Consider the following 24,675-nt stretch of genomic DNA (forward strand, 5'->3'; position numbering starts at 1 on the left):
GAGTGCTTAAACGACTCTCAAAAGCCTGTCGGCGAACGACAAGAAGACCGTTGGAGGGTCCAGGTCTTCTCTGGAGGTCTCTAGGGCATTAGATTGGCCTGCGCTGTCCTTCGATTCTGCTTGCTCTGCGCTCAGCGGCTTCCGGCTGCGGTCAGGTACATTCCTGGAGAGCGGCGGTCGCCGGCGTTTGGACCGAGGGGCGCGTGGGGATATCAGGGCCTGATACGGGTGTCTGGCCGCCTTGTGACATCACAGCATCACGCTTTGGGGTTCAGGTTCAGCGAGGCTCCGGGCTTCCAGACCCCGAAGATCAAAGATTTTCAGTGGGAAACAGCCGGGACTGGAAGAGGCAACGACTAGGTCCCCGCTGTAAGTCGTTGCTTCCCATGCGGGCCTGTGATCTGGCGAAGGCGGGTGAAAAGACACATGCAGAGTCTAAAAGACCCGCGGAGACGGGCGCTCCTCCCCACCATTTCCCAGGAGCACCAGCGGGGGCTTCCGGATGGACCCCTACCTCTGCTGATTGGTTGTAGCTTGCCGCCACGTGATCCAGAAACGGGTCAGCCACCGCTTTCCCCGCCCCTCTCACCCCTTCCCCACCCGGAGGTCGCGGGAGGCGGAGAGCAGGTTTCCTAGGTAACCGCAGCGGGCAGTTGTGTACACACCAGGCCCCAGGAAAGGGAGGGTGTCCAGCCTGCTGCTGCAGGACCAGGATTAAGAGGCGGGAGTGGACTCTACTCTGTCTCCAACTGCTCCGGAATCCATCCTGTCTCTGGGATAAGGTGAGTGACTATAACCTGGTGGCCTTTGGGAGTACCTCACCTCTAGGCAAGGCCCAGGAGTCTTTGCTCCCCTCGCCTCTCTCTCTGGCCACACCCGGAGGAAGACAAGAGAAAAGCAACGTTGAGGTCAAAAGACCCTTGTAATGGTGCAGTGGAGATGATGATAATAATGAGAGACAGTGACGTGACTTTATCTGAGGCCGTCAGGTTTACCGGGGCAAAGCTGAAGAGGAAACGGAGAGGGAAGGTGGCACACAGCCATCCGTGCAGCCTTTACTGAGAGAACGAAGTGCTCCTTGGACACCCTTGATACCGCTCACCTAGAACTGGAAGGGCATTTGTTTGGTGCATCAGTAATAATGGATGGATTCTGATCCCTTTATACCCAAGGCAGGAAACAATTTGACCATACAGGCCTTCTAGTTTGTAGAAAAGAAATTTGATTTTTTCACAATGACACTCTCCCCAGCTCTCATGGCAGACAGAAACATGGTCCTTTGAACTCTAATTATTGTTCTACTCTGACCAGTCATGTAAAACTTAAGGTATTGGGTTGGCCAAATGCTTTTGGTATCATCTTGTGGAAAACCCAAATAAACTTTTTAGCCAACCCAATATTTCTTTAAGTTATAGCATATAGGACCCTGTGGCATGGCAACTAATTCAAACCATCCAATAAATTGTTATCAAATACCAAGCATGTGTCAGGCACTGTGATAGGGTCATTGTTCCTGCCCTCAGTGATGTAACCTGGTAAGGAACAAAGACCTGGAAGTATCACAGTACAGAGGACAGGTGTTGTATATGTGCCATATTCTGGCCTTTATTGGAATTATGAGCAGGAGAATGATTATAATACTGACAGAATTAAAGTCTTCACACAGAAGACCCTTGATTTAAATTTTTAAAGGCATATGGAGTATGCCATAAAGTCAAGGGAAAGTTAGGGAGGGGAAACAGCATATGCCAAAGTATAGAAATATCCCATGTCATTCAGAGAAATATAGTTGTGGCCAGAGCCTGGGATGCTGTCAGGAATTTTTAGTTGATGAGCTTGAAAGGTAGGCAGGAGTTAAGAGTTTGGACACCATGAATACCTTGCAAGGGGAGTTCAGCTTAGTCACTCAGTTGTGTCTGACTCTTAGCGACCCCATGAACTGCAGCATGCCAGGCCTCCCTGTCCATAACCAACTCCTGGAGCCAACCCAAACCCATGTCCATCAAGTCGGTGATGCCATCCAACCATCTCATCCTCTGTCGTCCCCTTCTCCTCCTGCCCTCAATCTTTCCCGGCATCAGAGTCTTTTAAAATGAGTCAGCTCTTTGCATCAGGTGGCTAAAGTATTAGAGTTTCAGCTTCAACATCAGTCCTTTCAATGAACACCCAGGACTGATTTCCTTTAGGATGGACTGGTTGGATCTCCTTGCAGTCCAAGGGACTCTCAAGAGTCTTCTCCAACATCATAGTTCAAAAGCATCAATTCTTCTGCACTCAGCTTTCTTTATAGTCCAACTCTCACATCCATACATGACCACTGGAAAAACCATAGCCTTGACTAGACAGACCTTTGTTGACAAAGTAATGTCTCTGCTTTTGAATATGCTGTCTAGGTTGGTCATAACTTTCCTTCCAAGGAGTAAGTGTCTTTTAATTTCATGGCTGCAATCACCATCTGCAGTGATTTTGGAGCCCAGAAAAATAAAGTCAGCCACTGTTTCCACTGTTTCCCCATCTATTTGCCATGAAGTGGTGGGACCAGATGCCATGATCTTAGTTTTCCGAATGTTGAGCTTTAAGCCAGCTTTTTCACTCTCCTCTTTCACTTTCATCAAGAGCCTCTTTAGTTCTTCACTTTCTGCCATAGGGTGGTGTCATCTACATATCTGAGGTTATTGATATTTCTCCCGGCAATCTTGATTCCAGCTTGTGCTTCCTCCAGCCCAGCATTGCTCTGCATGTAAGTTAAATAAGCAGGGTGACAATATGCAGCCTTGACATACTCCTTTTCCTATTTGGAACCAGTCTGTTGTTCCATGTCCAGTTCTTACTGTTGCTTTCTGACCTGCATACAGGTTTCTCAAGAGGCAGGTCAGGTGGTCTGGTATTCCCATCTCTTTCAAAATTTTCCACAGTTTATTGTGATCCACACAGTCAAAGGCTTTGGCATAGTCAATAAAGCAGAAATAGATGTTTTTCTGGAACTCTCTTGCTTTTTTGATGATTCAGTGGATGTTGGCAATTTGATCTCTGGTTCCTCTGCCTCTTCTAAAACCAGCTTGAACATCTGGAAGTTCACGGTTCATGTATTGCTGAAGCCTGGCTTGGAGAATTTTGAGCATTACTTTACTAGAATGTGAGATGAGTGCAATTGTGTGGTAGTTTGAGCATTCTTTGGCATTGCCTTTCTTTGGGATTGGAATGAAAACTGACCTTTTCCAGTCCTATGGCCATTGATGTGTTTTCCAGATTTGCTGGCATATTGAGTGCAGCACTTTCACAGCATCGTCTTTCAGGATTTGAAATAGCTCAACTGGAATGCCATCACCTCCACTAGCTTTGTTCGTAGTGATGCTTCCTAAGGCCCACTTGACTTCACATTCCAGGATGTCTGGCTCTAGGTCAGTGATCACACCATCGTGATTATCTTGGTCGTGAAGATCTTTTTTTTTACAGTTCTGTGTATTCTTCCACCTCTTCTTAATATCTTCTGCTTCTGTTAGGTCCCTACCATTTCTGTCCTTTATTGAGCCCATCTTTGCATGAAATGTTCCTTTTGTATTTCTAATTTTCTTGAAGAGATCTTCCCATTCTATTGTTTTCCTCTATTTCTTTGCATTGATCGCTGAGGAAAGCTTTCTTATCTCTTCTTGCTATTCTTTGGAATTCTGCATTCAAATGGGTATATCTTTCCTTTTCTCCTTTGCTTTTCACTTCTCTTCTTTTCACAGCTATTTGTAAGGCCTCCCCAGACAGCAATTATGCTTTTTTGCATTTCTTTTTCTTGGGAATGGTCTTGATTCCTGTTTCCTGTACAATGTCATGAACCTCCATCCATAGTTCATCAGGCACTCTATCAGATCTAGTCCCTTAAATCTATTTCTCACTTCCACTGTATAGTCATAAGGGATTTGATTTAGGTCATACCTGAATGATCTAGTGGTTTTCTCCACTGTCTTCAATTTCAGTCTGTATTTGGCAATAAAGAGTTCATGATCCGAGCCACAGTCAGCTCTCCCGGTCTTGTTTTTGCTGACTGTATAGAGCTTCTCCATCTTTGGCTGCAAAGAATATAATCAGTCTGATTTCAGTGTTGACCATCTGGTGATGTCCATGTGTAGAGCAAGGGGAGTAGTATGAGCAAATTTCCATTTTGGGAGGTTGCTGGTTTCCCAGGTGTCTCAGTGGTAAAGAATCTGCATGCAATTCAGGAGACACAGGAGATGTGGGTTCGATTTCTGGGTTGGGAAGATCACCTGGAGAAGGATAATGGCAACCCACTCCAGTATTCTTGCCTGGAGAATCCCATGGACAGGGGAGCCTGGCAGGCTACAGTCCATGGAGTCACAAAGAGTCAGACATGATGGAGTAATTCGCGTCATGGAAGTGTGGTGGATCGATTGGCAGGAAGTGAGACTATAGGGAAAACTTCAGTTAAGTTGAAGTAATGAAAACCTGAACCAAGGCAGAAGCAATTGGATAGAGGGGAGGAACAAAGAAACTTGACAGACATTTAGCAGGTGTATTTCAAGGGTACATATATGCGAAATGATTTAATAAGTGAGCAAAAGTGGGGGGAAGAATGAAAGAGTGATTAAGCATCAGTTCCAGGCTTCTTACTTGAATAATTAGAACAATGATATTATTTACCGAGAGAAAATATGCATTCGGAGAAGCAGGTTGGCTGGAAAATATAATGATTCAGTTTTGAACATACTGAGTTTGAGACACATTCTGATGGAGCTTTCCATGTGGGTAGTTGGGTTATTGCACAGAAAGAAAGCAAGATAAAAATTAGTAATTTTTCACCAAGAAGGAGACTATTAATCAGAAAATTAGGCATTAAATAACAAGTAGAGAAAAGTCAAGGAGAAAAAGTCAAACCAAAGAAGAAAACTTAGAGTCATCAGCATCATCAGATTTCATCTCAGAGTCAAATTAAGTTAAAAGCTAAAACTTGTCCAGTGTCTTTGGCATTAAACCAGTGTTGACCTGGAAAAAGAAGATGCAGTTGCCTGAAGTATCCCCACTGAGACAGCAGTAAATTGAGAACTGAATAGAGGTACTGAAGTGTTGCTAATTACTCCCTATGTTTGCTAATGCTCTAATATGGTGCTGCTGCTGCTGCTGCTAAGTCGCCTCAGTCGTGTCTGACTCTGTGCGACCCCATGGACTGCAGCCTACCAGGCTTCTCCATCCATGGGATTCTCCAGGAAAGAACACTGGAGTGGGTTGCCATTTCCTTCTCCAAATATGGTGCTAATGACTTATATCTAAAAGTTTTTTGTAAAGGGATCTAAAATCAGCTAATATTGAATACAGGATAGGAGAATTTTTTTTTTTTTTAGTAATGACCTAATATTTGTGTATGAAGAGAAAAGAGACCCTAGAGAAGGAAAGATGGGGATAAATGAAAAGAAGAAAAATTTGGCAGATCAATATTCTGACGAGTCTGAAGAGAATGGGATGAGTACACAGGAAAAGGGATTCATTTGGGACAGGAGAAAGAATATTTTTTCTTAGATGGGTCAGAAAAAGAAATAAACACAGTTGACTCTTGAACAATCCACATATAACTCATAGTCAGCCAGCTTATCCTTTGTTTCTCCTTATCCTCAAATTCAGGAAGGCATGGACCACGTCAGTCAGTCTTTTCAGTTGCTCAGTCGTGTCCGACTCTTTGTGACCCCACAGACTGCAGCACACCAGGCTTCCCTGTCCATCACTAACTCTTGGAGCTTGCTTAAATTCATGGCCATCGAGTCGGTGATGCCATCCAACCATCTCATCCTCTGTCGTTCCCTTTTCCTCTTGCCTTCAGTCTTTCCCAGCATCAGGGTCTTTTCCAGTGGATCAGTTCTTCACATCAGGTGGCCAAAGTATTGGAGCTTCAGCTTCAGCATCAGTCCTTCTAATGAATATTCAGAACTGATTTCCTTTAGGATGGACTGGTTCGATCTCCTTGCAGTCCAAGGGACTCTCAAGTGTCTTCTCCAACACCACAGTTCAAAAGCATCAATTCTTCAGCACTTAGCTTTTGTAATGGTCCAACTCTCATAAGCATACATGACTACTGGAAAAGCCATACGTTTGACTAGATGGACCTTTGTCAGTAAAGTAATGCCTCTGCTTTTTAAGTTTAGATTTGTCATAGCTTTTCTTCCAGGAAGCAAGCATCTTTTAATTTCATGGCTGCAGTCACCATCTGCAGTGATTGTTGGAGCCCAAGAATATAAAGTCCGTCACTGTTTCCATTGTTTCCCCATCTGTTTGCCATGAAGTGATGGGACCAGATGCCATGATCCTAGTTTTCTGAATGTTGAGTTTTAAGCTTACTTTTTCACCTTCCTATTTCACTTTCATCAAGAGGCTCTTAGTTCCTTTTAGCTTTCTGTCATATGGGTGGTGTCATTTGCATATCTGAGGTCATTGATATTTCTCCTGCAATCTTGATTCCAGCTTGTGCTTCATCCAGTCCAGCATTTCGCATGATGAACCGTGTAGTACTGTAGTATTTACTGTGGGAAAATATCTGCATATAAGTGGGCCTGTGTGGTTCAAACCTGTGTTACTCAAGGGTCAGCTATATATTTTAAGAGGTATGGGCATTTAAGAAGTGTTTATCTCATGGCATCATGGCATCACTGTTCTCTGTGAAAATAGGAACAAGATCATCTACTGAGTGAGAGAGAGAACTTGAGGTGAGTGGTGAAAGTTTAAAATAGTCCAGATATTGTGAATCTCAGGTCTGTATCTCTAGTCCTACTCCTTAGGAGAGGAAGTTGAAGAGGAAAATATAAGATATCTGTTGTTGGATTCAACTCATTGCATTCATAGTGATTTCAACTCACATGACCAACCAGTCAAGTGAAATCTTTGAGGAGCACTCCAGAGCAGAGATCAGAGGTGACTGGATCAATCCAAGGTTTGAGATTTGAAGGATGAAAGCTATAGATGGTGGCTCCTGGCTCCCTGGAGAAACTCGAGCAGACCTGCAGTTTCTTAGATGGACAGGTCCTAAAAAGAGGTTTCCCAGGTGCAGGAGAGCAAGTACAAGCTGGGCATCAGGACACTCACCTCTAGATGGAATCAGAGGTTGGAAGCCTTGGGACTACTTGAGTTTGGAGAAAACATAGGAGGTTTGTAAATGCCAGGAAGGTCCATAATTATGTATTATTAATTATGCATAATCACGTAATTCAGATGTGGCTATAAAAATTATATAATTTGAGGGTTTTAAGTTAAATTTGTTTCACTAATTAACTACTGAATTACAACAAGGTTTTTCTTAAGTGAGGGCACTGGTGAAGAGAAGTTAAGGTGAAGTGAGAGAAAGGTTGATATCGCAAATATGAATATTTCTCTCTGAAGAAAAAGTAGTCTTTGAGAAAGAATAGATTCATGTATATGTATAACTGAATCGCTTTGCTTTACAACTGAAACTATCATAACATTTGTAATCAACTATACTTCAACATAAAATAAAAAGTTTGAAAAAAGAAAGAAAAAATAGTCTTCTTGAATAAATGGAGAGTTAGTTATATCTTGTTCTAAAGGAAGATTCAATACTGGAAAGGTGGAAGTTCTCCCTAAATTATTTACAATCTAATCTCAGTCAGAGTCCCAAGTGAATTTTTAAAACTAAATGCAAAATAATAATAAATATTACTTGGAAAAATAAATATGAAAGAGTAACCAGGAAATTTCAAAAAAAAAGAAATGAGGTAGAAATTTACAATATAAATCATAATTATTAACACAGGATAATACTGTAGGAATAAATAGAGCTAACGGAAAGCACAGATTAGAAAGTCCAAAATTAGACTCAGCTACGTATAATAATTTAGTGAATAATGAAGGGAGCAGTTAATGTCTTCTCTAATAGATATCTTGGGCATAGACTATAGGCTAGAAAACTTGGATCACTGTTTGGTGACTCTGGGGGTGCTAAAGGCAGGCTTTGTCCCTTGTGTGGTGGTGGGCAGACAGGCTTTTCCTTTGGTGCTCACAGACATTAAACCAGAATGTAGGGGCCCTCCTTTACTTGGGATGCCATCCAAGTAAACCTAGGAGGAAAGACTGCAGTCTGCATCTCTATATGGGCCTCTGATGGAGTATCTAAACTCCTTCAGGTAGTTCTTTGCTGCACGCTCCCTTGTCTGCCCACTCCTATGCTGTAATATTTGGGGATTATCCAAGAATAGTGTAAAGAGACAGCTGCCAATTGAAAGCAGGGAAGGAATGGTCAATATTACTTTCATCATAGATCTAGCATCTAACTACTGCTCACCGTCTTCACTACCACCACCCAGTTCCAGCCGCCACCCTTTCTCACCTTATTACAACTGCTCCTTGACTGATCTCCTTGCTTCTCCCATCAACCCCTGCAGTCTATTTTCAACACAGTAGCTAGGGCAATCCTTTTCAAAACCCAAGACAGCTTGTGTTATTCTTTCATTCAAAATCCTCATATAGCTTTACATCTTATTCAAGAAGAAATCCACCCCACAGTACTTCTCTGACTTCACATCCTACCAGTTTTCCACATGGTAGCAAGGTAATGCTCAAAATCCTTCAAGTTAGGATTTAGCAATACATGAACTGAGAACTTCCAGATGAACAAGCTGGATTTAAAAAGGGCAGGGGAACCAGAAATCAAATTGCCAACATCCGTTAGATCATACAGAAAGCAAGGAATTCCAAAAAAACCTATTTCTGCTTCATTGGCTACATTGAAGTCTTTGATTGTGTGGATCACAACAAACTGGAAAATTCTTCAAGAGATGGGAATACTAGACTACCTTACCTGCCTTCTGAGAAACCTGTATGCAAGTCAAGAGGCAACAGTGAGAACCAGACATGGAACAATGAATTGATTCAAAATTGGGAAAGGAGTGTGTCAAGGCTGTATATTGTCACTCTGCTTATTTAACTTATATGCAGAGTACATCATGAGAAATGCCAGGTTGGATTAAACTCAAGCTGGAATCAAGATTGCTGGGAGAAATATCAATAACCTCAGATATGCAGATGACACCACCCTATTGGCAGAAAGTGAAGACGAACTAAAGAGCTTCTTGATGAAGGTGAAAGAGGAGAGTGAAATAGCTGGCTTAAAACTCAACAATCAGAAAACTAAGATCATGGCATATGGTTCTATCACTTCATGGCAAACAAATGGGGAAACAATGGAAACAGTGACAGGTTTTATTTTCTTGGGCTCCAAAATCACTGTGGACAATTACTGCAGCCATGAAATTAAAAGATGCTTGCTCCTTGGAAGAAAAGCTATGACAACCTAGACAGTGTATTAAAAGGCAGAGACAGCACTTTGCCGACAAAGATCCATCCATCTAGTCAAAGCTGTGGTTTTTCCAGTAGTCATGTATGGATGTGAGAGTTGGACCATTAAGAAAGCTGAACACTGAAGAATTGATGCTTTCGAACTGTGGTGCTGGAGAAGACTCTTGAGAGTCCCTTGGACAGCAAGGAGATCAAACCAGTCAAACCTAAAGGAAATCAGTTGTGAATATTCATTGGAAGGACTGATGCTGAAGCTGAAACTCCAATAACTTTGGCCACCTGATGCAAAGAGCCGACTCATTGGAAAAGACCCTGATGCTGGGAAATACTGAGGGCATGAGGAGAAGGGAGCAACAGAGGATGAGAGGTTGGATGGTATCACCGACTCAATGGACATGAGTTTGAGCAAACTCCGGATGATAGTGAAGGACAGGGAAGCCTGGTGTCCTGCAGTCCATGGGATCACAAAGAGTCAAACAAATCTGAGTGACTGAACAACAACATATTAAGACCAGATTCCTATATTTTTCTAAATAGTATATATCTGGAACAATATAATGAATATATTAAAAATTAATGAAACAGTAGCCTACATTTTATTGAAGCTATGTAGTTATTTAGTATTTCATACCATTAAGAAGTTGACTAGTTCATTTTGATAAACATTTATTGCCATGCCTCTGGTATGTTACTAAGCCCTGAGGATTCTTTTCTTTGCTAACTATACTTAGAAAACTGTATTCAGTTTGGGACATTACAACATAATAGAAAGAATGAACTGGAACTGATTCAAGGAAGAAAAACAAGAATCTTTTTAGTAAGAGAACTAAAAGTCATGAACTTGGGGCAAGATAAAGGTATAGATGAGAGCTGATTATGTTCTTCAAGTATTAAAGGCTCATAATGTGGAAGAAAAATTATGCTTGTTTCAGCAGGAGGTAAAATGGCAGTGAATGGGGAGGAGTTATGGAGAGACAATTAAATTCAGAATAAAAAAATAACTTTCCAAGAGAAAATTTCAGAGATGGAATGGACTGTCTTAGGGTCCAGACATTCTTGGTAATGTACTGTTGGAAAATGTTAAGTCACAGATGAGTAAGTCCACCTAAGTAATGTTAAGGTCCCTTTAATAATATGGCATGATTCTGGTACTTACTTCAACTTTTCCTTTTTCTTAATAGATATATTGTTATAACCTTTATTTTTAATGGAAGATGATTGAATGTGAAAACATAAACCAACACGACATAATTAAAGAACTGGTGAGTCAAAACCAGATTTCTTTTCAACTACATTTGTAAGAATACTAATTGAAACATTTTTACACTTCTCTCTGGAGTTTATCTAAAGATTTCTTCTATGATCTTTGGAAGTAGAGAAAAACCATGTATGCGGTACAGCTTTTCTTCTTGTGAGTCAAAATGTCATCAGTAAAACAGTTTATAATTTCTAATATCAAAAATAATTTATTATCTTAAAAAGGTAATAACCCAATTTCTTTTTTGAAAACAGTGTTTATGCAATGGTTTGTCTTATGAGATGATTGGACAAGAAGGATCAGATACTTCAAAACTGGAAATGTTTTTCTCAGGGTATCCTCGTATAGTTGGATTGTCATTATTTCCTAATTTAACAAGTCTCACAATTGTTGCTCAAGATATAAAAGAAATTTCAGGACTAGAAACTTGTTTACAGCTTAAAGAACTTTGGATTGCTGAATGCTGCATAGAGGTAAGCCTAAACATAACCTTACATGAAGTATTTGTACTAAATTATTTGGCTTCGTTAAATAATTCATTGAAGTATATGCTTGAGGTATGGATCAAAACAGATAAATTCATACATGATGAATTAAACCCTTTACCCAGTAAAACAAAAGAAACATTTAAATGGGCAAAATATAAAAATAGATGTATACAAAGGATAAAATAGAAATAATTGAAAAAATAGACACATTCTACTTTTTAATAATCAAATCAGATCAACTAATACCCAGTATTGCTTTGTAATAAAACTGGTTTATTTTAACACTATTGCTTGTGTGAAAATTATAACATCTGTATTGAAAAGCCATATTGCAAAATAAATCAAGAGCCAGAGATAAGTATATACTTTTTGACTCAGAAATCCCTACTCTAAGATTTTATCCTAGAGAAGTAATTAAAAGCAGAAAACTCTATACATAAATTTATTTGTTGTAATATTATTTATAATAGTTAAAATTTTGAAACAAATAATCATATAAGATTATTTCTAAGAAAATTATTATAAACATGAAATATTTTGTAAATACTATAATTTGAAAGATTATAAAAACATTTTTTTAGATGACTTTAAAAAAATCCCTCAAAATTGTCTAGTTATTATGATTATAACCATATAAAATAGGTATCAAATTGATTAAAACTTCGGACACAACTGAGCGACTTCCCTTTCATTTTTCACTTTCATGTATTGGAGAAGGAAATGGCAACCCACTCCAGTGTTCTTGCCTGGAGAATCCCAGGGACGGGGGAACCTGGTGGGCTGCCGTCTGTGGGGTCGCACAGAGTCAGACACGACTGAAGCGACTTAGCAGCAGCAGCAGAGAATATGAAAATTGAAAATAGTTGTATTTAAGTAGAGCAATTATATGATTTTTTAATTTCAGTTCATTTTTCTGGGTATTGATTTTGCAGTCTATTTTGAAAATGTGATTTTTAAAGGAAAATGTACTTAAAATGTACCTTATTGAAAGGATTAATAAAATATAAATGTTCAGTCTCCTCTTTTTTTTTTTACAGAAAATTGGAGGTCTTCAAGAATGCAGAAGTTTAGAAAAGCTATACTTATATTATAATAAAATTTCTAAAATAGAAAATTTAGAGAAATTATCCAGATTGGAGGTTCTTTGGCTGAACCACAATGCAATTAAATATATTGAGGTAAGATAATTTCAGTGATTTATATTTAAAGTCAGTCATATATGCAGACAACACCACCCTTATGGCAGAAAGTGACGAGAAACTAAAAAGCCTCTTGATGAAAGTGAAAGAGGAGAGTGAAAAAGTTGGCTTAAAGCTAAACATTCAGAAAACTAAGATCGTGGTATCTGGTTCCATCACTTCATGGGAAATAGATGGGAAACAGTGGAAACGGTGGCTGACTTTATTTTTTGGGGCTCCAAAATCACTGCAGTTGGTGACTGCAGCCATGAAATTAAAAGACGCTTACTCCTTGGAAGGAAAGTTATGACCAACCTAGATAGCATATTCAAAAGCTGAGACATTACTTTGCCAACAAAGGTCCCTCTAGTCAAGGCTATGGTTTTTCTAGTAATCATATATGGATGTGAGAGTTGGACTGTGAAGAAAGCTGAGTGCTGAAGAATTGATGCTTGTGAACTGTGGCGTTGGAGAAGACTCTTGAGAGTCCCTTGGACTGCAAGGAGGTCCAACCAGTCCATCCTAAAGGAGATCAGTCCTGGGTGTTCATTGGAAGGACTGATGCTAAAGCTGAAACTCCAATACTTTGGCCACCTCATGCGAAGAGTTGACTCATTGGAAAAGACCCTGATGATGGGAGGGATTGGGGGCTGGAGGAGAAGGGGACGACAGAGGATGAGATGGCTGGATGGCATCACCAACTCAATGGACATGAATTTGAGTAGACTCCGGGAGTTGGTGATGGACAGGGAGGCCTGACGTGCTGCGATTCATGGGGTCGCAAAGAGTTAGACACGACGGAGTGACTGAACTGACTGACTCCTGTAGAGCTTAACCAGTGTCCAAGAAATATTCATGACTAGTTTAATTATTGTTGAGAACTAATGCATATATAGCATATTATAACATAGAGAGAACCTCATATACATAATTTTCTTTATTTCTTCTACCATGTCTGGGAGGTAAGATGTTATTTCTTCTTTGAGGGTTAAAAATAAAAAGGAGGTTTGGAGAAGTTTTATATATAACTTGTTCTGTATGTATTCTTTTTCCTCCTCTTCTTCTTTTCTTCCCTACTCTGCTCCCTGTTCCCTTCTCCTTCAGTAATTCTCTCCAGATTCCAGAAAACAAGGTAGGCTGCACTGAGTTCTAAGCTTGTAAAGTAAACAGCACCTGGTGCTTGAAACACCAGGAGAGCTAACCAGCTTGCTCAGATGACTTATAAACATAGATTTTAATGATTTCTTCTAAATTATATGTTGCCTAAATTTTTTAGGGCTTGCAAACTTTGAAGAATTTAAGTGATCTCAACCTTGCTGGAAATCTAATAAGCAGCATTGGTATGTACAGTTTCATTTGAAATATGAGATAATGTTACAATAATTTTTTGTTTGTATAAAAAGTACAGTCTTAGGTTTCTTTCTTTTAGACTTTTTGTATGATGTCTTTACAAAGTATTTCTAAATCTATAGTTAAAGGATATGGAAATACTACCCATTGATCAGTGGTTACTAGTTGTGCAATGTTACTGTTAGGAAAAGATGGTCATATACAACTCAGAAACATGGCAAGATATGAATAGGAGGTAAAATAAGAAATTTAATTTTTTTCTCATCTTGTTTTTTTAAATTAAAGGTCGATGTCTTGATCCCAATGAACAACTAGAAAGATTAAACCTTTCTGGTAACCAAATATGTTCTTTCAAGGTATGTTTAAGTGGAATAATTTATTTTTATTTATCAATCTGAATCATGAGCCATCTTATTGAAGAAAATAGACTAAATATTCCCCTCTTAAAGAATAATTTAATTGTTTTGGGCTACCGAATACTTCCACAAATTTTCACATCATCTGATAAATTGGCCCTAATGATCTGACACTATTAAAACCAAAAAAAATAACTATTCAGTTGGTTTTTAGGATACCACTTTCTCTTAGTTTTTCTCCCATCTTTCTGGCTATACCTCTTCAGTTTTCTGGCTTTTCATTCTCTTCTAGCACCTAAAAAATGGATTGTCCCAAGTTAGTCCAAGATCTTTTCTCATTTCTATCTGCATTCATTCTCTAATCACTCTAATCATCTTACAACTTGAAATACGTTTATCCACTAATTACTCCTAAATTGGTATCTCTATTTTGCCTAAAAATATGATAGACATCTCCTATCCTAACTCAAACTGAGTTTCCCTTTGCCAGACCTTCATCTCCTGCAGCCTTCTCCATTTCTCTAAAAGGCATCTCTATTCTTCTGATAACTTAAGCCAAAATCCTTAGTTATTCCATGCCCCATATCCAGTGCATCAGCAAATTCTGTTGGCTCTACCTTCAGGATATGTCGAGTCTGACCATTTTTTAACCGCCTGTATCACTGTTAGCCTGATTCAAGACACCATCTTCTCTTTCTTGCATTACTGAAAAAAAACCCTCCTAACAGTTCTCCCTGTGTTTACCCTTCACTATACTCAGTCTGTTCTTTACATAGCATCCTGCCCCTTTAAATATACGTCAGATCAAATCACTTCTGCTCAAAAACCCGTCCTTGGTTTCTCATCTCTTTCAGAGTAAAAGCCAATTCTTACAATGGCCCATCAGATTCTATATAATCGTTTCCCCACTGTCTCTCTGACTACAGCTTCTATCACTGTCCCCTTTGTTTACATCATTCTAGCCTCTCTGGTCTCTTCACTATTCCTTAAATATATCTAAGACAGTCACCTTAGAGCCTTTGCACTTGCTGGAATATTCTTCCCCCATATATCTTCATGGGCTTCCCTCGTAGCTCAGTTGGTAGAGTCTGACTGCAATGCAAGAGACCTGGGTTCGATCCCTGGGTTGGGAAGATCCCCTGGAGGAGGAAATGGCAACCCACTCTGATATTCTTGCCTGAAGAATCCCATGGACAGAGGAGCCTGGCAGGCTACCGTCTATCGGGTTGCAAGAGTTGGACACGATTGAGCGACTAAGTGCACAGCGTGCTCACATATATCCTCATAGCTCATCTCATTTCTTTTCAGACTTTATTCAAATGTTATGTTCTTAGCTATGCCTTTCTTGCCTAATTGAAATAAAATAGCAACAATCCCCTACTACCCTCTTGCAACTGGAAGCATTCCCATCATTTTTCTCCTTTTCTATTTTTCCTGTTGGAACTTATCCAGAAAGCTTACTAGAATACAAGCTCCATGAGTACGGGAACTCACCTGTTTTATTCACTGCTCTATGCACAATACTTAAAGCAGTATTTGACTTGTAATAAACCTCAGTAAACATTTGTGAGGTACATAAATGAGAGAGAAAAAAACAAATAAGACAATGTTTATGGCATATAGTGTGGGTAAAAATATATAGCATTCATAATTTTGACAGTGTCAGAATGAAGTACATATTCAAACACTTCCTCTAGGGTAATACTAAAGAAAGGTGGGCAGATTTACCATTTAAATAATTCTGAATTGATTGATATTAAAGTAGGCATTCTTTTCCTCAAAACAGATTATAGAACACCAAAAAGCTATAGAATGAGGCAGAATGTTTGAAGTGAAAGTCACTCAGCTGTGTCTGACTCTTTACCACCGCATGGACTATAGCCCACAAGGTTCTGTCCAGGAATTCTCCAGGCAAGAATACTGGAGTGGGTTGCCATGCTTTTCTCCAGGGCATCCTCCCAACCCAGGGATTGAATCCAGGTCTCCTGCATTGCAGGCAGATTCTTTACCATGAGGCAGAATGTTATAAGCACCTTAAAAGAAATTTAAATAAAGTTTAATTTTATTGGTAAAGTTAAAGAGGAAATATTTGATGTGAACATTGAAGGGCTGACAGAACTTCAACAGGCAATGTAGGGAGAATCTTCTACAACATAGTTGGAAGTAGGCATTCCAAAGATGAGAAGAACCGCATGCAGAAAGAAGTGGAGGTAGGAAATCAAGGGGTTTATTTGTAGTAACAGCAGCAACAGAGATCAGAGGGAGCTATGAAACATATATTCAAAATGTGTATATGTATACACTTAAATATTACCTACACTTAAGTATTACCTACACTCATTTGTTACCTTAAATATTACCTAAAGTTAGATGACACTGGAGTCTATGAAAGCACAACATCTCACTGAAAATTAGTGGGATGGTACCTGGTACAGATGGAAAAGGGCACACAAATTTTTTTATCACCACCAAGATAGTATCTTTTTAGGGTGACTGGAAAGGTTAGATATAAAAATTCAGAATAGTATTTCAGGAACATTCCTAGGATGAGAATAGTAAAAGTTGCTGTGAGTTATGCTCAGTGTTTTGCTCAGTAGGTAATATTTAAGCTAACAAATGAGACATGAACAGGAGTTACCTAAGGAAAGAACATTCCAGGCAAAGGTGTGCAGGACCTAGGTGGTGGAAAGACGGTGGAAAATTCAAAAAACTAGAAATCCTCTGTCTGGAGCAGAACGAGGGAGAGAGTATGAGTTGAGGCTGAAGAAGATAAGTGCAGAATGCTGGGAGGATGAGGTATCACCCTGCCAAGGAGCCATATGGTAGCTTATCTCACCCTGGCCTGCCATGACAGCCTTGTGGCGAAGAGCAGAGGCTGCACAGCCAGGAAGACCTGTCATTTCTAGCCCTGCCACAAACCAGGGGCAGCGCAGTACAATGGTAACGTGACGCTGAAGTGACATAATAAAATAAGGTTCTTAGAATAAAGACTGAACATCACTCAATAGATAGGCTATTTTATTATTAGTCTTACTGTTATAATGTTAACCTATTTCACTCTCCTCACCAAAAGAATGGGATTAAATAGGACTATTGTGAAGATTCACTGTATGGCATAAAATTAAAAAGGCTCTCTGCGATAATGGCAGCTACTTCTCAAAAAAACATTGAGCATAACTCACAGCAACTTTTACTATTCTCATTCTAGGAATGCTCCTGAAATACTACTATTCTGAATTTTTATGTCTAACCTTTCCAGTCACCCTAAAGAGATACTATCTTGGTGGTGATGAAAAAATTTGTGTGCCCTTTCCATCTGTACCAGGTACCATCCCACTAATTTTCAGTGAGATGTTGTGCTTTCATAGACTCCAGTGTCATCTAACTTTAGAGTGTGGGTGGAGGATTCCTGTGTAAGACTTCAAAGTTCACACCCATCATAGCTTAGACTCATGGTCAGATGCAAACCAGCCACCCAGAAAACAGTATCTTCATACTTCAGAACTATCAGTGGTTTACCTTCCTTGTCCTGCAGAATTTGACCAAATAATTCTCTGCACAAGTCTATCCAGCAGTCTCCTTTCTAGAGAAACACTGCTTAGTGCCACTCCTGGGCTGTGGGCCCAGCCATAGCCTCAGGTCCAGCCAGGGAGCCAAGTTCTCACTTGTCCATAGATAGCCGGGACACACATGTCCACCTCCTCCTTACTGGTGATTCTGGCAGCCTGACTTCATTACTTGCTTCCTGATTCCATTTGTACTTTATCTTCTAATTTAGAACCTCCTGATTCTTGCCTTGGATTTCCTTTAATTCTGATTCTGAGTCTCCTAACTAGCATTGCATTCCATCAAGTCCACTCTACCATCGTACCCTCCTACCCCAGGCCCCCCTAGTAATATTATTATTGAGAAAGATGTGAGGATGTCTTAGAGATTGGTGGAAAGTAATATGTTGAAGTGATTTAGATGAATAAATGTTATTCTCTAGTGAAAAAGATGCTAAATACTTGAAAAATGGATCAATACTTAAACAGCAGACTCTGTTTCCATGCATTTTAAATGTAAAAGGCCAAAGAGTATTTACTAAATCATGTATGTATTCCATATGATTTTAATTTCAAGGTAAAAGATGTAATTACATTAACAACCCTTACCCTTCCAGAGTCTGTGAGGAAAATGAGGGCCTTAGGAGAAAGCTAGATGTCAGTTGGCTTTAATAGGCAGAAATGGAATTTATAGAAACAAAAAACCTCAAACCAAAAGAAAACCTAAAACTCAGGATATCAGTGGTAATTATGATAGAACAGAGGTGCCATAAGTCTTTGGTGATAATAGCAGACCTGGAGGCTAAGGAAAAGAGTGAGTGGTGGTTGGTGTGGGGAGTTTGATGAAGCTTGTAGGAGACCTGCACCCTTGTTACTGCTGGGCACTTGTTGGCAAAGGGGCTGTGTGCAAAGAGGGAATGGGGTCTGAAGGAATAAATGGGCTCCAAGATTTCATGTGGAATACATGATTCAGTAAATACTCTTTGGCCTTTTACATTTAAAATGCATGGAAACAGAGTCTGCTGTTTAAGTATTGATCCATTTTTCAAGTATTTAACATCTTTTTCACTAGAGAATAACATTTGTTCATCTAAATCCCTTCCACATATTAAGGTACATAATTAAAATGCATTAATTAAATTATGGGTGATCTTAAGAATTCAAATGCCTTTTTTAGAAATGGACAGTTGAAATTAATTAATTTATTACTGTTCTAGGACCTTACTAACTTAACCAGGCTACGTCACTTAAAGGATTTATGTCTGAATGATCCTCAGTATAAAACCAATCCAGTTTGTCTGCTGTGTAATTATTCCACACATGTGTTATATCATTTGCCGTGCCTTCAAAGACTCGATACGTTTGATGTGTCACCAAAGCAGATCAAGGAACTGGCAGATGTAAGTGTGTCCCTAATCAGGTATCTGTGACTTAAGTTTAATTAACTGCCTCTTTCTGGCTATGTCAACATGTGGTAGGTAGTAGTATTTTGTCAGTGTTGTCACCAATTCTACTTTTGCCCAGTGAGCTGGATATTTCACATAAATGCATATAAATAATAATAATATTAGTACTAGAACCTCAATTTTGATGACAATACTGGAAGGTAAAATAATAGAAAAATATTTATAATTTATATAAAGCTTAAAGAAGAAAATCTGAAAAATTATCATCAGTGCTAAGAATATATGAAAATTAATAAAACCTAAACAAAGTAGAAATGAAACAAGTAACTTTTTCTTATTTGGAATATTATATATCAAAATTAGAAAATACCCATGGTTGATTGTAGTATGCTAGGATTAGGTAGATTTTAATCTAATTAAAGATGGTTTGGGGTTTTCTGTAAGTATAAGTGTAAGTATAAGTGGATCCACTCGCACTGCCAAAATCTTGAAGATGTCCAAAATCTTGAAGATGACCAAAATCTTGAAGAGAGCTTTTCCTGGGCTGTCACTGATGGTGAATCTCTCAGTAAAGGGGCTACTTTGACATGGTACTAAAGTTTTGTAATTTGAGAATAGAGTTCATAGGAATTTACCATGTTTATTAATATTCTTTCCACATTATATTTCTACTTCTCCTTCCAGTCCATTGAGTCCCATTTGTTCATTTAGTTAACCATTCAATAAACAGTTTATGAGTATCTAGAATGTGCCAAGCATGTGGATGCCCCCACATAAAGCCCTTCCATCCTTTCCTTGTGGTTCATCCATTATCTCAACACAGATGAAGAATGTCTTTACCCATTTATCTTGTTTCTCTTCTCTTGTTAGCCTGAGGATTTATTGTCAAGTTCCCTTCTTTCCTCTCTTCTTTTCAAAACTGAGATTATCCTCTCTCCCATCCCAATCTAAGAAGTGAGCTGTCTTGTAATATTGAGCAAAGAGCTAGATAGTTATTGTCTACTAGCAGAGGTTCAGAGTCATTAGAGGGTCAGGTAGGAATGTTTTCTCTAACAGTGTTAAGTCAAAAATAATTACAAAACTTCACAGTGACACCATATTTTTGAAATTTCCATTATCGTCTCTGTGTTTTTTAATCACACACTTTCTAAAAGGTGAGCAGGGTGAATGCGCTTCATTAAACTACTTGTCTGATTAATTTATCTAACAAATATTTAATGCCTATTAGACATTGAGACACAGTTCAAGGCACTAGAAATAAAATGACCAAAATAGATAAAACCCCTGCTTCCAAATGGAGTTTACATTCTAGTGAGAGAAGACAGATAATAAGGACTAAATGAGTAAAAAACTAGTATGTCAGATGGTGATAAATGCTATGGAGAACAACACAGTGAAGGAAACAAGATTGTTGGTAGGCACAGAGGAAGGGTTATTGCCTTTTTTGTAAGAATTGTTTGGAAATTATTTATTTAGGCAACATTTGAGCAGAGAACTGAGGAAGTAATGGGGCAAGCTCTTCAGGGATCAGCAAGAACAAAGACCTTAAGCAGGAGCATGCCTCTCATATTTTAAGAACAACAAGGAGGCTAGTCTGGCTGGAGCTGAGGAAATAAAGAGGAGAGAAAGAGATGAATACAGGAGTGGCGGGGTCGGGGGGTGGGGGGCAAACCATGTGAGACTGAAGAATGGTGTAAGAACTTTGGCTTTTACTTTCAGTGATATGAGGCCACTGGAAAACTTTGAGAGGAGGTGAAACAAGATGCCTTATGTTTTAAAGTGTTAATCACTCAGTCATGTCCGACTCTGTGACCTCATGGACTGTAGCCCGCCATGAAATTCTCCAGGCAAGAATACTGGAGTGGGTAGCCATTCCTTTCTGCAGGTGATCATCCCAACCTAGGGATCAAACCCTGGTCTCCCACACTACAGACAGATTCTTTACTGCCTGAGCCACCAGAGAAGCAAAGGGATCTTTTTTTGGATAATAAATTAAGAATAGAGGATTTGAGGGGAAAGGTGAAAGCAGAGAGACCAGTTAGGTTCCAGAAACTTGGATGAGAGATGTTGATGGTTTGATACAGGACACTATAGTGGAGGTAGTAAAAAGTAATCAAATTGTGGTAGTAGTTAGAAGGTGGGACCCATCTGGATTTGCTGATAGATTGAATTTGAAGTGTAGAAGAACAAAGTAGAGAATAATTCCAAGCAACTGGCCCAAGCAACTGAAGGAAAAGGAGCTGCTATTTGATGAGATAAGGAAGAGTATGGGAGGAATACATTTAGAAGGAAGAATCACAGTCTAATTTTAAGCACAGAAGGTTTGAATAATCTTTTGAACATCTGAGATAGATATGAGTCTATTTAATAGAGTCGCCTAGGTTGAAGATATAAATATGAGAATTGAAAGCAGAAGGATAGTACCAAGCTGAGGACTGGATGAATCACCAAGGGCATGGTGTGGATGGGAAGGTAGGGTAGGTATGTCACTTGGGTAGGTAGGTCCTGACTTTACTTGCTACTTGTAGGCAAAAAAAAAAAAAAGCACCATTGGCCCTTTCCTTAGTTAATGATTTTTTTTTTTTTCCTTAGTGGCACCCAAGAAACAAGCTCTTCTTGGTCAGGAATTTTTATCTGCTAATCATCACCCAAAACAGCTTTCCCCACTCTTAAGTGCTCCAATTTTATGAATGCCTTGTTTTTGCACAAGGATTTAATGATTTCAGTTTTAGAATTTCATAGCATGTGTGGGAAAGGGAATTATTTTGCTTTTTCAGCATTCATATATTTGCTTCCATTCCATCTTTTATGCCAAATAGTTCTGTTGGGATCTTGACTATCTACTCTCTACTAAGTAAATCAGATAACAGTATACAAGCCTTCCAACTTATTTGAGTACAGATTTCCTGATAAAAAGAAATCTCTTCATTATTTCAGGTAAATAGTTAAAACCAGGTCATATTATACTAATAATATTATTAATAATATATATTAATAATATGACCTGATTTGTTTATTTTCTTCTCAGCTAGTTCTTTTTACTAGTATAACTCATAAGCACCATTTACTTTGTGTATTTCTTTTTTGTATTTTTAAATTTTTTTTTAATTTATTTTTTAATTGAAGGATAATTGCTTTATAGAATTTTGTTGTTTTCTGTCAAACTTCAACATGAATCGGCCATAGGTATATATATTTCCCCTCCTTTTGGAGCCTCCCTCCTATCTCCCTCTCCATCCCACCCCTCTAGGTTGATACAGAGCCCCTGTTAAAGAGTTTCCTGAACCATATAGCAAATTCCCATTGGCTATCTATTTGTAAGTTTCCATGTTACTCTTTTCATTCATCTCACCCTCTCCTCCCCTCTCCCCATGTCCATAAGTCTATTCTCTATGTCTGTTTGCCCATTGCTGCCCTGTAAATAAGTTCTTCAGTATCATTCTTCTAGATTCCGTATATATGTGTTAGAATACAGTATTTATCTTTCTTTTTCTGAGTCACTTCATTCTGTATAATAGGTTCTGTGTTCATCCACCTCATCAGAACAGACTCAAATGTGTTCCTTTTTATGGCTGAGTAGTATTCCATTGTGTATATGTACCACAACTTTATCCATTCATCTGTCAATAGACATCTAGGTTGCTTCCATGTTCTAGCTATTGTAAATAGTGCTGCAGTGAACAATGGGATACGTGTGTCTTTTTCAATTTTGGTTTCCTCAGGGTATATGCCTAGGAGTGGGATTGCTGAGTCATATGGTGGTTTTATTCCTAATTTTTTAAGGCATCTCCATACTGTCTTCTGTAGTGGCTATATCAGTTTACATTCCCACCAACAGGGCAAGAGTGTCCCCTTTTCTCCACACCCTCTTCCGCATTTATTGTTTGTAGACTTTTTGATGATGGCCATTCTGACTGGTTTGAGGAGATATCTCACTGTAGTTTTGAATTGCATTTCTCTAAAAATGAGCGATGTTGAGCATCTGTCTTTTCATGTGTTTGTTAGCCATCTGTATGTATTCTTTGGCGAAATGTCTGTTTAGGTCTTTTTTCCCACTTTTTGATTGGGTTGTTTGTTTTTCTGGTATTGAGTTGTATGAGCTGCTTGTATATTTTAGAAATTTATCCTTTGTCAGTTGTTTTATTTGCTGTCATTTTCTCCCATTCTGAGCGTTGTCTTGCTTATAGTTTCCTTTGCTGTGCAAAAGCTTTTACAATTAATCAGGTCCCACTTGTTTACTTTTGTTTTTATTTCCATTATTCTAGGAGGTGGGTCATGGAAGATCTTGCTTTGATTTAGGTCATTGAGTGTTCTGCCTATGTTTTCCTCTAAGAGTTTTACAGTTTCTGGCCTTACCTTTAGGTCATTAATCCATTTTGAGTTTATCTTTGTGTATGGTGTTAGGAAGTGTTCTAATATCATTCTTTTACATGTAGCTGTCCAGTTTTCCCAGCACCATTTATTGAAGAGGCTGTCTTTGCACCATTGTATATTCTTGCCTCCTTTGTCAAAAATAAGGTACCCACAGGTGCATGGGTTTATTTCTGGGCTTTATATCTGTTTCATTGGTCTATATTTCTGTTTTTGTGCCAGTACCATACTGTCTTGATGACTGTAGCTTTGTAGTATAATCTGAAGTCAAGAAGGTTGATTCCTCCAGCTTCATTCTTCTTTCTCAAGACTTCTTTGGCTATTCGGGGTCTTTTGTGTTTCCATTTGAATTTTGAAAATTTTTTATGTAGTTCTGTGAAAAATGCTGTTGGTAATTTGATAGGGATTGCATTGAATCTGTAGATTGCATTTGGTAGTATAGTCATTTTCACAATATTGATTCTTCCTACACAGGAACATGGAATATCACTCCCATCTGTTTATGTCATCTTTGATTTCTTTCATCAGTGTCTTAAAATTTTCTGTATTCAGTTGTTTTCTCTCCTTAGGGAAATTTATTCCTAGATATTTAATTCTTTTTGTTGCAGTGGTGAATGGGATTGATTCCTTAATTTCTCTTTCTAATTTTTCATTGTTAGTATATAGAAATGCAAGTGATTTCTGTGTATTGATTTTGTATCCTGCAACTTTGCTAAATTCACTGATGAGCTCTACTAATTTTCTGATACTATCTTTAGGGTTTTCTATGGCAATGGCACCCCACTCCGGTACTCTTGCCTGGAAAATTCCATGGATGGAGGAGCCTGGTAGGCTGCAGTCCATGGGGTCACAAGGAGTTGGATATGACTGAGCGACTTCACTTTCACTTTTCACTTTCATGCATTGGAGAAGGAAATGGCACCCCGCTCCAGTGTTCTTGCCTGGAGAATCCCAGGGGCAGGGGAGCCTGTTGGGCTGCCATCTATGGGGTTGCACAGAGTCAGACACGACTGAAGCAACTTAGCAGCAGCAGCAGCAGCATGTACAGTATCATGTTATCTGCAAGCAGTGAGAGCTTTACTTCTTCTTTTCTGAACTGGATTCCTTTTATTTCTTTTTTTTCTCTGATTGCTGTAGCTAGGACTTCCAGAACTATGCTGAATAATAGTGGTGAAAGTGGACACCCTTTCTTGTTCCTGATCTTAGGGGGAATGCTTTCAGTTTTTCACCATTGAGAATAATGTTTGCTGTAGGCTTATCATATATGGCCTTTACTATGTTGAGGTAGGTTTCTTCTATGCAAATTTTTTGAAGAGTTTTAATCATAAATGGGTGCTGAATTTTGTCAAAGGCTTTTTCTGCATCTATTCAGATGGTCATATGGTTTTTATCTTTCAGTTTGTTAATATGGTGTATCACA

General features: G+C 38.9%; 1 protein-coding gene across 2 annotated transcripts in view; it reads left to right on the forward strand.

The window, feature by feature from the left end:
* Window positions 1-693: 693 nt before the first annotated feature.
* LRRC9 (leucine rich repeat containing 9) overlaps window positions 694-24,675 on the forward strand; it is a 120,925-nt gene continuing 96,943 nt past the window's right edge. For both annotated transcript variants that reach the window (XM_024998076.2, XM_059890884.1), the window contains exons 1-7: window positions 694-782; window positions 10,485-10,565; window positions 10,816-11,034; window positions 12,087-12,227; window positions 13,504-13,567; window positions 13,863-13,933; window positions 18,696-18,878. In XM_024998076.2, coding sequence (XP_024853844.1) covers window positions 10,518-10,565; window positions 10,816-11,034; window positions 12,087-12,227; window positions 13,504-13,567; window positions 13,863-13,933; window positions 18,696-18,878 — 726 coding nt within the window. In that variant the 5' untranslated portion in view covers window positions 694-782; window positions 10,485-10,517. The remainder of the gene's footprint in view (window positions 783-10,484; window positions 10,566-10,815; window positions 11,035-12,086; window positions 12,228-13,503; window positions 13,568-13,862; window positions 13,934-18,695; window positions 18,879-24,675) is intronic.

Source organism: Bos taurus, chromosome 10 (genome assembly GCF_002263795.3).
Source record: "Bos taurus isolate L1 Dominette 01449 registration number 42190680 breed Hereford chromosome 10, ARS-UCD2.0, whole genome shotgun sequence".
NCBI classification, from domain to species: Eukaryota; Metazoa; Chordata; class Mammalia; order Artiodactyla; family Bovidae; genus Bos; species Bos taurus.